Raw genomic sequence first — 12,451 nt, 5'->3', positions numbered from 1 at the left:
AATTCTACCCCTGAAACCAATACTACACTCTATGGTAACTAACTTAATGATAAAGGAGCGATACTACTATTTTTTAATGGGATTTTTTTTTCTTTTTGCTTTGTAATTTTTTGTTTACAAAAGTCATCATCAGTTCATGCGTGGGCTACCCAACAGCACAGACCCTTTAGAGGAGGTTAGAAAGAAGCAGGTCAGGGCAACAGGTTCTCAAATAGTATTTTTCATTATTTGGCCCAGTTTTATTGTAAATTTGTTGTAGAACTAAGAACTCTTTTTGCTTATGCTGGTATGAAGTGTTAACTACCTAATCGAACAGGCCAATGGACAGAAACCGTGTGGCGTGGCCCTGATCCATTTCTGTGGCCCCTGAATCAGGCTGTGAGAACAATGGGATCACTCTGATTCTCCCTAGGGATGAACTATAAATGTAACAATAATTTCTCAAGAATTGTATAATTTTCATAGCACTTTTCATTTCTCATAGAAAAATGCGAGGAAGTAAGAATACTATTATACATTATACAGATGAAACAGGCACTGAGGGATGAAGATACTTGCCCAAATTCACACAAAGTCAGGTTTTATTGTTTTTTCTTTTTAAACCTGTCCTTTTTAATGTTTAGGCCAAAATGTTATGTTCAAGTTGCTTTGCCTATGCCAATAAATTAGCAGATCTTCATTGCATTTATCTGCTTCTGGTTCTAGTTACTAGCTTTATATAGTTTTCATGTTTTCCTATAGAGAACACAGTCCACATCAATGACTTTTGAGTTTTCCGGAGTTAGCAAATTGCAAGAGTTTTAACAGAGGAGCAACCAATATAATTCTTCCATAGTACTGTTTTGGGTTGTTATTTTTTCTTTTAAATGTTACATGTAAATTAACAAGAAATAAGAATACACTTGTTTCAACATGTGATTGTATTTAGCAGTGATTATTGTACTGGCTAACGTGAAGTAATGACAACCAGAAAAGAGCCATTCCTCAGGATTCATTCATTGTTCAGAATGGTTCAGACCTGTGGTTACAGACTGGAAATTATCGCTTTTAATAGCTTGCTATACTAGGTCACAGCAGTGGGGTGAAAACTGAAAAGCCCTATCTACACGCTTCTTCAGATGGTTTGACATCAAATAGTCACAGCCCACCTGTGTAGTAATGAACTTGGAAGGACTTGTGGCTCCTTCAAGGATCATAATATCTTATTTGAACCTTCACTTTGCAACCTTGAAGGTAATTAGACTGTGAAAGGGCCTAAGACCAGAACATTTCATTTTAAAACTTCCACCCCAGGGCTATTTCTCTCTCATAACATCTGTGCTTAGTGATACGCTGAGCCCATCACCGCCTGCATGGCTTCAATAGGACACATTATCAGTTTGAGAGAAAACGCTTTGAAACAGGGTCCAGCCTACATTTGAGGTTGGGAGGATGGTGTTATTTACTTTCCAGAGGAGAGCTATCTACATTAGATTAAAGAAGCATTAGAGTATTATCTGCTTTGATTCTGACATCAGAAGTGCAGATATTTGGAAAGTGCTTTAAAGCAACTTTGATTGTAAGTGACAGTGTAAACTTCTAAAATGATATCTTGGCTTTAAAACATTAGGCTGTATGATCTATTTTAGCAGTGAGCCCAAACTTTTTTTTTAAGTAGGGTTTGCGGGCAAGAATGAGTAAAATCTTAATTTTTTGTACACGTAAAGACAAACTTTCAACCATATTATAGCATTACCCATTATACCTTGGTCAGACTCCATTGTCCCTCTGCCATGGGAAAAAAAAATCCCAGTATGAGTTTTTCTAGAAGTATATGATTCCATACCCACAGTCAAAGGAGCCAGGATAGCTCAGATATCAAGACTGAGGCTTCTAAAAATTTTTTTCTAAAAGGAATATGTGCTAATTCAATAACCTGTTTTGGTTTCTACCATATATACAATTAGTATTGTATACTATTATTATTACTAATACCACTGTTACTATGAAACTGTATTCATATCCAGGTCCCCTGTGTGCAGAAACAGCAACACATATATTTAAATACTTTAAAAGAAGACTAGTATTCATCAGATGCATTGATCTTAAACATGAAACTATTTTACTTTGTTACAAAACATGAATTCGAAGAGTTTTTTTAAGAAGCTATGCTGACATGACACAACCAATGTGATAAAGTGGAGAACAAATTTCAAATATCTGCTATTTTGAGAATACAACAACAACAAGTCCCCAGTAGCTGCCTAAGTGTTTTCAGGAGTTAGGAGGATTTAAATATTCAAATCTGTAAAGCCTCTAAGTTTTAAAATGCTTCTTTTAATAAGGTATAAAGCCACCAACTCAGGACTGAGTATGAATTGAAACTTATGGGGGGGGGAGAGGGGGGAACCTGGAGCATGTAGCTCTCCTCCTCCACACACAGGAATTCAAGTAAAGGCAAATTGATGAAAAATCTTTGCGTAAGATTTTCCCTAGGCCCCCTTCCTGGCTGTAGGACCCAGTAACTCTCCAGATTCCTCTCTCTTCTTAGCAGCCCTGCCTGGACCCCAGGCTGCATAATGTTTGAAGAACTGATTTGGCATAAACATAGGGTATTCAGGTGCAAGTTAAGCTGGATTGGTCTCCTGGCGTCCAAGGAGACCAGATCATATTCTTTAAAACTTTATCAGTGGGATCCCTGGGTGGCTCAGCGGTTTAGTGCCTGCCTTTGGCCCAGGGCGTGATCCTGGAGACCCGGATCAAGTCCCCACGTCGAGCTCCCTGCATGTAGCCTGCTGCTCCCTCTGCCTGTGTCTCTCTCTCTCTCCCTGTGTCTCTCATGAATAAATAAATGAAACCTAAAAAAAAAAATCCAAAGACTATTAGGGAAAGAGCAGTTTACTAACTGCTTTCGGGGAGGTCCCCTTAATTTTATACTGTTCTCACCCTTCCCCTCGACCAAACACTCAAACCATATAAATTATGCCTTCTTAGGGTGGAATAAAACAAAACATAACAAAGAGCCCGCGGTGAAGAAGCCCTTCCAACAGTCAGGCTCACTTTACATCCTAGACCAGGGGTCGGCAAACGTTTGCTGTAAAGGGCCAGCGGGTGAACGTTTCAGGCTTTGCAGGCCCCTGCTCAGATTCTTTGCAGCGACTCGGTTCTGCCATCGCAGAGCAAAAGCGGTTACAAGCTGGGCTACGCAAGCAAATGCTTGTAACTATTCTAACGCAACTGACAAAAACTGGCAGTGGGCAAGTTTGGCCGAAGGGCCATAGTTTGCCCGTCCCTGTTCTAGATAATAACCACATACGGTACCTCTCCCGAAAACCACAAAGTGCTTCCCATGGTTCTAGCCAGACGAATGCTCCTTACACAATATTCTGTGCTCTGAGAGCAGAGGCGTCGCAGAGCAAGAAGCAGCTAGGGGGGCCTGAGGAGTCAACGTTTACCCCCAGCTGCAAACCAGCACTACCCGAGATGGACAGGAGCCTGAAGGGCCTGTTCCCGGTTCATTAGCAAACCCGAGCACGTAGCTGTGTCTGGCTTTTGCTTATCTTGAGCCGCAATCAGGAGCCGAGGGTAATTTTCATTCTGGTGCTGTGGTGGCAGGTGCAGAGGCAGAGGAAGGTAATAAGTTACGGTAATAAGGTCCCTCCGTAGCCTGAAAGGGTCCGTGCGGCCGCCCAAGACACTGAATACAAGTCAGTACTAAGGCTTTCACCGCTCAAGCAATCGGGCTTATCAGCTCCGACGTAAATTTGCTCAGCATGTGGCTAAATACCCCAAACAAAATCAAATATATAACAGTTGTGAGAGCAGCAACAGAGTTTCCTACAGGTAGAGGAAATCTTGCTAATCATTCTCACCAGCCCTTTCCTATTATCAGTCAGGAAAAATAAGGCCCTAAAGAGGAAGGGGTATAACTCACCCAGCCAGTCTGTGGAGAAATCACCAAATCTCAGCTATTTTGACTGCAAGTCTTTGCTATGTTCCCCTAAGGAATCTGAACTGCAGGGGGATTCCCTGACCATATCAACACTCACCTCCCTGAGACTACGACAGCTAAATACCTGGTTACCCTAAAGACAAGATTTATGTTGGGGTATAAATGGTGCCAGAGAACATCTGAAAGTTACTGAGGGTGAACAGAATGAATCTTATCACTGGTTTAATGCCGATGACAAAAACTGCACAGGATAAAGCATTAAGTGGCCATCTTCCCACGAATATAAATACTGGTCTCTCATATTGTATGATAACATGGCAAGAACAGACTGGGAAGTTCTTAAATCAAAGTTAGCATTGATCTGTTTCCCTCCTAACAAATCAAAAGCAAATGTTATCCTCATATCCTTGGTGTCTGTGACATAAAGGATCCCTCGGGCAATGAAGGCGTTGCCGGCCTTGGTTTTGGGGTACGTGGTATTGATATGTTGCATCACAGAGAATGTCCTCTCATCCAGCTGGGCGACCAGAATGCTCGAGCCATCCACACTTGAAGCATAGATAATCCAAAGGCCCTTCTCATCCACAGCTAAATTGAAGTAAGTCTTGGAATTGGCAAAGAGGTATTTTCGATCAAAATACAGGGCGTTTTCAAGCTTCAGAGTTTGGGATGTTTCTTTGCCAAATTCAAATCTGAAATGCGTAAAAAGGTAGATATGAGTCAGCATTTTCGTGGACAATGGTAGTTTGGTTTGTTTGTGGCTATCTAGTAAACTGAGTGGGGCCTAGGATTATGCAGTTTTGTTTTTTTTTTTAAGGTTATTTGACAGAGAGACAGCATAAGCAGGGGGAGCAGCAGGCAGAGGGAGAAGGAAAAGCTCCCTGCCTTGCCAGGAGCCCAATATGGGGCTCGATCCAAGGACTCTGGGATCATGACCTGAGCCAAAGGCAGATGCTTAACTGACTGAGCCACTAAGCACCCTGGGACTCTGCATTTCTACATTCTAGGCCACGCTCTTTCCACTGGTCTACCCTATGCTCTGTACATCAAGGATGTAAAGGATAGGGATCCCTGGGTGGCGCAGTGGTTTGGTGCCTGCCTTTGGCCCAGGGTGCGATCCTGGAGACCCGGGATCGAATCCCACGTCGGGCTCCTGATGCATGGAGCCTGCTTCTCCCTCTGCCTATGTCTCTGCCTCTCTCTCTCTCTCTCTCTGTGTGACTATCATAAATAAATAAAAACTTAAAAAAAAAAAAAAAGGATGTAAAGGATGGTGACTACATCTCAGTGTGCACCTGTGAGCCATGTAGCCCCAGGAAAATTCCTTACCCTCATGACTCTTCAGGTGTTTGCTAACCTCCTGAAATGCCCTAAGATTCTTAGACCTGCAAGGGGCCTTAAAAATGATCTAGTCCAGCCTTTTCATTTCACAAATGAGAAAGGAGAAGTGACTGGCCTGAGAATATAAGTGAGTAGCCAGAGTTTGAATTTAAGTTTTCTAACTGCAAGTTTGGGAGTTCTCCTTCTAACCTATGCTGGAGGTTTTTGTTTTGTTTTGTTTTTTAAGATTTTATTTATTTATTCATGAGAGGCAGAGACAGAAAGAGGCAGAGACCTAGGCAGAGGGAGCAACAGGCTTCCTGTGGGGTGCCTGATGTGGGACTCAATCCCAGGACCCCGGGATCACACCCTGAGCCAAAGGCAGACGCCTAACCACTGAGCCTCCCAGATACCCCCATGCTGGAGTTTTTAAGACAAAAGTGTCACAGCAGTCTCAATGAAGAAGAAAAGTGCCCGCTGAGAACAGATGTGGCAAAGTCATGGCCATGAAGTCCACTTTCTTGTCAGGAGAGTGACAGGATGTATTGAGCTACAGCGTGGACTCCCATGGCCCTCCGCTCCTGCAGGTGGCCTGATTTGCAGACTCTAAATCCAGACTCTGTCAAAAAGTTGATTATGATTCAAAAGTTACCTAGCTCCAGGAATGAAAATTCAGAAACATCAGGCTAAAATAAAAGAAAGGCACAAGAGGGAGCCATTGAGCAGCAGAAGAGCCGAGGAAAGCATGACTGTGGCTAACCAACTGGAAGCCAATTAAGTAAGTGCGAAAAGAAGCCAGAAGAAAGTGAGGGCTTGTAAGCGCTGCCTGCCCAGCTCAGCTCAGAGGCTTCTCCGTCCTCTGACGTCAGGACTGCCATCTGGTCCATCCTACCGTTGCTCTGGTCCTGGTGCCTAGCGGCTGCATTCCAAAGGGCTTATCCCTTGCAGGAGAAACAGGGTCTGATTCCAACCTGCCCCCCACCCCCATGACCCTCCATCCCCGACCCCCTGCCTGAGGCCTGGTAGAAGGCAGGGCTGCAGGACAGGCCTAAGCAGTGCATCACATGCTAAGCTTCATTAAAAGACTATGTCTCTCATGAATAAATAAATAAAATCTTAAAAAAAAAAAAGACACTTTTTCTTGGAGTGGCCAATCCTCTTTCCAGGGCTCATTCACCCCAGAACTCCCTTATGGCCCTCATCCCTACGTAAAACCATCCCAGGGCCAGTAGGGAACTGCAGGATTTAATGAGGAGGAGTCACAGGGAGGAGCATGCCGGGAAGTGCTGACTTCTGAGCAGGAGGTGGGCTGGTTGCTGTTTTCTGTAGCACAAGACTCATCCAAATGATGTAGCCAGGGAGATGTTGAAACGATGGGGGCTCTGGTAGAGGGGATGAGAGGCCAAGGCGGGGATGCTTCCAGCCACAGCTGATGTGTGTCCTGTCCCCAGCCTGACCCACACTCTAACGCCAGCAAAGTCAGTCCAGCTGGGCCTCTTCCAGGGGAGGAAGGTGGTGAGGGAGAGAGATGACAGGCCTAGTTTTCCCTTGGGTCCTTATCTCTTGTTTTGAATGACTGGGACTGTGGCTTTCATAACACTGGCGTCATTTCAGATAGGGGTACTGCTGGAAGGCTGCAGAGGCTCTGGGCCCTCCTCTCAGTCTGACGAGGACCTGCAGCCCGCAGGAGGTGGGGTCTCCTCCAAAGGCACACAGTGAGTAGGGGAAGCTGGACCCTGACTGAGTTCCCTGCTTTCTTGACTTGCCCAAGATGACCTGCTTCTGCCTCAAAAGCCTAGAGCTTGATTTCCTCTTGAGCCACAAAGACAAAATTTTAGCACTTCTTTTGGGGAGCCAGGAAGACACTGCTCGGTCTACTCAGGGGACCACCTCCCTTGGGAGAGCAAAGAGGAGGAGAGGTAGCCTGGTGAGGGTCCCGTCAGGACAACAGGTCAGTCAGAACACAAAGACCCCTGACTTCACACCGTCTTCAGTCTTTGGTCTTCAATGATTGGAGCCGTGATGGGACATTCTTCACACCCAAGGGTTTTCAGGATAAAACTGACTTCGGTGTGTGACACCTTCCTGACAAGGGAGCCCTCGGTTCTTCCTGCCTCTTTTCTCAAAGGATAAGAAGGCTTATCCTGATCTCTCTAGGTCTACTCTCTGGCTCTGTCCTCACTCTTGGTATCCCCACCAGCAATACGGCAGACCCCAGGCCAGGGCTGGGTCCTGGGGCTCACTCATTGTGTCCTGTGGTTCACTCAGTCAGCAAACCCTGACTGACCCTGTGTGCCAGGTTCTGGGGACAGAAAGTTGAGGGAACCACTGTCCCACCCCCTAAGTAGCTCTCAGATAACTAAAGCACCACACAGGTGCGGTCTGCGATGCGTGGGGAGGGCGGCTGTGGCCCGGATGACTCACCTCACTATGGTGTTGGAGCCTCCTTTGTGGTAGTAGAGCGAGTTGTTGTGAACGGCATGCCCGCAGCCATGGAAGTAATAGGGGAGGTGCACGAGTGTGTAACTGCCATTCAGCAGTGAGGGTTGGTCTTTGAATTCCTTCACCCTGATGCCTGCAGGGGAAAAGCCAGGGAAAGGCATGGGAGTGAGTCAGGGGAGGGAGTTACAGGAATGGAAGTCAAGAGTGAGGTGTCTTGCAAGGGTCCGTGTCCAGGTTGGAGTCTCAGACCCCCAGACCCAAAGTCCAATTCTCTTCTCTGGATTCCTGAACTGTCCTTCAAAGATAGAAGCCACAGAGTTGGCTTTGCTCCTCCCAGGCCAACTGTATCACTCCTTCCCAGAACTCTCTAGATTGTTTATGAAATCTTCTATCAGACTGATATAGGCTGTACTGGGAACAGCAAATAGTTGGCACTTGGGCAGTCACCTCCACCTTCTCCTGCCACTGCTAATTCAGTGTTCCTCTTTCTTTCTGAGCCACCGAGTCCCTCTCCATTGGAATCCGGGTAGTCACTACCAGCTGATCACTGAGCCCTGAGGAAATGAAGCAGTGTCTCGGCAACTGCTCTGCCCAGTGAGTGTAGTCAGACCCCTTTAGGAACGAGGCTACTGCTACCACCACTGGCAATCCCTGACCATGCCTCCAGGATAGCATAACCAGGGCCATGCTCAGATGCAGCATGCTGCACGATGGCACTTCACCTTGTCCCCTGGACTCTCTGTCCAACAGGCATCTAGGAAAGATGGCCAAAAGTACTCTCCTTACAGAAAGATGGACGGTGCACGAGAATTTGTTTCTGACATTTCTTCCACATTGTGGTTTTGGGCTTTATAAGGCTGTAGTCATAATGCTATTTGTTCCCTTTTAGATACTTTGCCTAAAACTGGATAAGCTACACTGGAGCACCCTGGTCATGCCCCGGTGATTTGAGCTGTGAGGCTTGTCATCAGTGTGCTCAACTGAGAAAAGTGGTCTGCCCATTCCTTCCTTTGTGCTTTTGAAAATAACGAGCAGTTCTGTGACACCAGTCGGTAGGGATTTCAGACACACAGAAATAGAATAAGCCTGAAGGCAGGCAACAGATGAAGAGCAAACTACAACACAGACACGAGTCATTGCCAAGTGAAGGTACCTGAGAAGTGTTCAGTCACCCAGATCCGTTCATCACTGTTGTTCGCAGACTCTCTTATCCAAGTCCCAAATGTCTCTGTAACTTTCAATACTTGTGTCGGACTTCCGATGGAAGCGATCATGGATTCTACCAAAAGAAGAGAAAGGAAAATTAGTCATCCTCCAGTTATGACTTTAAGGCATCCAATATCTGAATTTCAAAACAAGATGCTTTGCTTCTGAACCTGCTGGTGGAGAATGGTGTTCCCCGACTTTCTCATCAGCTTTTCCAACCAAGGTGTCATCATTTGGTATCACACATGTCTCACCTAAAACAACGATGACAAGGATCAGAGCAAGTGCAGTGGCATAGTGAGATTTGTGTAATGTTATAACTGGTGCTTCCCCTCACTTCATTTCAGACTCTAGTCCTATAAGCAGCCCCTACAATAGGCCCACCAAGTTCTTTGGTGGCTTGCTTTTTTAAGCAACAAGTCATACACTTCTAATTCCCCCACCTGGCCCCCACCCTCCACTTGGTGAGTTCCCCACAAGCTTTCCATAATCACAGCTGCTAAGATAATACAATCCCAAGAGGATGTCAATGAAAGGGGAAAAGTGGCCTGTTCAAGCCCTCAGCATTCTGGGGTTGGAGGGAGAGGAGAGCCTTTCTGACACTTTCTTGGCCCATCTGGCTAGGTGGTATCACCATCACGGATTCCATTTTCCTGGAAGGATTCTCACTTTCAGGGAAGCTGATGGGGCCTCTGGATAGGGTAGTCACCTTTATCTCGTCTTCCTGGACTGCCAAAGGGAGGAACCACAGAGGAAGAAGGAGCCCAGAGATGTTGGAGCTCTCCTCCACCATCTCCCACCTGTGTCTGCTTGAAGGTCTATGGGACAGAGGTCCTCGACAGGCACCTGATTCATAGTTGGCTGGAAGCTATACCCGAGCTAGAAGTCATCCTACCTGGGTTATAATTGATCCCTTTAACAGATGTGCTTCATTCACACCTTTAGTGAAGAGGTGTCTAAGGTTAGCCGAAGCAGGACAGAAGGGAGGAACATGGCCAGTGTGAAGACAGAGGGAGTGGACTGGCTGGGGAGAAGGACCTGGTCTGGGGCTGCAGGGGAGCAGACGCAAATCAAGCTTTTTGGAGAAGTTCAGCCCACTCACCTAGACCAATTCTGAGAGATTCAAATCACCTGTAGTTGCTAGATAGAAAGGGGCACCTCTGTTGTCCCAAGCTCTCAGAATAATCTAGAAAGGTTTCTTTACTAGTGAAATAAAGGGCAGGACCCCATGTACTCTAAGCTTCTTTCTAGCGGGATGAGCCTGTGTCTCCCTCAAGTCCTCCTGTCCCCTGATGAGGGCAGTCTTGGGGTTCTGTTATGACTCCCCCACATGCAATCCTGCTGCCTCTGAGTTTCATCTGGAGTTTCTGTTAAGGAACGTGGTTGCACAGGAAGGGGACAGAGAGACTCCCCTATTCTTAGTCTGAAGAAAAGGCTCTCATTAATTCATCTTGTACCAACCTGCTTCTAGAGCTGTGGGGGAGGGAAGGGGCCTAAAGAAATGGGACTGGAGGAGGAGAGAAGGCAAGTTCAGGTGCAAGATGCGTGGCAACTGAGGACTTATTTCTAGGAGGCAGAGCAGAAGATTACAGCCTCTCATTCAAAGCAGTTTTCACAATACGGAGGCCCAGCCCCTGCTGACCAGCCTCTTACGCAGGTGAGGCAGGGACGGGTACTTCTCCTCCAAGCACCTGTGTCCTGGCTGCCACAGCCTATGGCAAACCAGGACTCTGTAAAGGCCCGGGTCAGATTCCCCCCTTCTCCCAGGCGAAGGTTGCAGCTCAGCTCATTCTCTGAGGGCAGCTGAACAAAGAGCTGGTGCTAATGGAGTGGGTGGCAGAGGGTCATGGAACTAACTGCTGGGCAGAGTTATAGTCAGTTTCCACTGACTGGGGGGTGAGGGGGGTGACATCTTTGAAAGCACAGATTCGCCCACTCTGACAGCTGAGCATGTGTGCCCAAAATGTCTTCCTGCAAAAATAGGGCACCAAACAAAACTAAAGACAGCTTAGGGAAGTGGCAGTGAGATTCACAATGAGTGTGCAAGAAACTCCAGGCAGGATCCTCCTTTCTCTGTTTGCCACTGAAGTGATGGCATCAAGTTGTGCCCTCTCATGGCCTTAGCAGGTGAGTAGGTCCCAGGTCACCACTCTGGGGAGAAGTTCTAGCATCACATTAGAAGTGTTTTTCATTCATATGGCCCTTCATCGTAATTAGCTTTCAATCCTATGGCCACCTCTGTCACAGACTGGCCAACAAATAAGTCCCTTGGCCTTCCAGAGATCAGGTGTCCCTAGCCTTTGGTTGGCTTAATCTCAAAGTCAGAATTTCCATCTCTGAAAGGAAAGCTCTCTAAGAGCAGAGCTTCAGAGCCAGGCAGACGTGAATCCCAGCTCCGTCACTTACTAATGGAGTGACCTTGGGCAAGCTACACAGCTCCTTGGGGTTTCAGTGTTGGATCTGTATGTTGGCGGCAATACCAATTCCTGTGTCATGACACTGCTGTGAGAATCCAATGAACTAAGCACTTAGCGCTGTGCCCCACGCGTCGTTAGCATGAAAAGCTTAGCGGTGGTGAGGGCTGAACTGTAGTACTGTGGGGAGTTAACCAAGCTGAACCTCCCCCTCATCTCCCCAGCATCATCAGCCAAGCCCTTCACACTCCCAGAGTGAATGGCTTAGCCTTTGAGACTGTTTCAGGGGAAGGGATGATGGATTTGGCAAGGAAGAGAAACAGGCTGGTGATAAAAGACGGGAGGGTGAGGAGGCCCAATTCTAAACCTGCTACAAGTTCTCACCCTCAGGGCAGACTGCCCAAGCAGCCTGTCTCAAGGGGGATCTCTCACTTCAGTCAAAAATCTCCTCCCTCTGTTTAAAAAATTCTGATTGCAAAGCCTGAGTGAAGCCTGAGAGTTTGGGATCATTAGCCAAAGAGGTGGGCTCCCTGGGGCAGGGGCAGGGGCTGGTGACCTGTACACTGGCCATTGAACATGTTTGGCTGCCGAGGGCCTTTAGCTCGTCTGCTTCCAGGAGGTCCTGGGGGACCTGGAGGGCCTGGGGGTCCTGGGAGGCCAGGAGGGCCTTGGTCACCTTTGGCACCTGCAGAGAAAGAAGGGGGCAGGGAGAGAGATTGATTCAAGCACCATAAACAGAGATGGGTTGCTCCTAGGGGAAAGGACAATGGGTAGCTCCAGGGAGGATTGCTGAGCCCCCCTTCCCTGACATAACTGTGTCCTAGCACTTGTCCATGCAAAGTTGAGGAAGCACCCATAGTGGATGTTGAGTTCCAACTATGTGCCAGGAACTGTGCGAAGAATTTTACAAATCTCCTCCTCATCGTTCTTCCCAACCATTCTGTGAGACAGTATTAGTAGCTCCTCAGTGACCCAAGTCTTGGGGAAGTTTGGTACTTGGACCAAGGTCACAACTGGGAATAGGGTTGGAACTCAACCTCAGGTATGTCTCGAGACAAAGCTCATGCTCATGTCACTGGCCATGTTGAAGGATCTCAACCCTGACTGCTTATTAGAATCATCTAAGGAGCTCTGATAC

At 47.0% G+C, this 12,451-nt stretch overlaps 1 protein-coding gene across 1 annotated transcript in view; it reads right to left on the bottom strand.

The window, feature by feature from the left end:
- Positions 1-207: 207 nt before the first annotated feature.
- The window catches only part of GLDN (gliomedin), a 63,455-nt gene continuing 51,211 nt past the window's right edge, over positions 208-12,451 (bottom strand). The window contains exons 6-10 of the mRNA XM_038580418.1: positions 11,870-11,998; positions 9,070-9,153; positions 8,847-8,972; positions 7,676-7,826; positions 208-4,623 (exon numbers count right to left, since the gene is read on the bottom strand). Of these exons, the coding sequence (XP_038436346.1) occupies positions 4,146-4,623; positions 7,676-7,826; positions 8,847-8,972; positions 9,070-9,153; positions 11,870-11,998 (968 nt within the window). The 3' untranslated portion in view covers positions 208-4,145. The remainder of the gene's footprint in view (positions 4,624-7,675; positions 7,827-8,846; positions 8,973-9,069; positions 9,154-11,869; positions 11,999-12,451) is intronic.

The sequence above is a fragment of the Canis lupus genome, chromosome 30 (assembly GCF_011100685.1).
Source record: "Canis lupus familiaris isolate Mischka breed German Shepherd chromosome 30, alternate assembly UU_Cfam_GSD_1.0, whole genome shotgun sequence".
NCBI lineage: Eukaryota > Metazoa > Chordata > Mammalia > Carnivora > Canidae > Canis > Canis lupus.
This window is presented reverse-complemented; position numbering and strand designations above follow the sequence as displayed.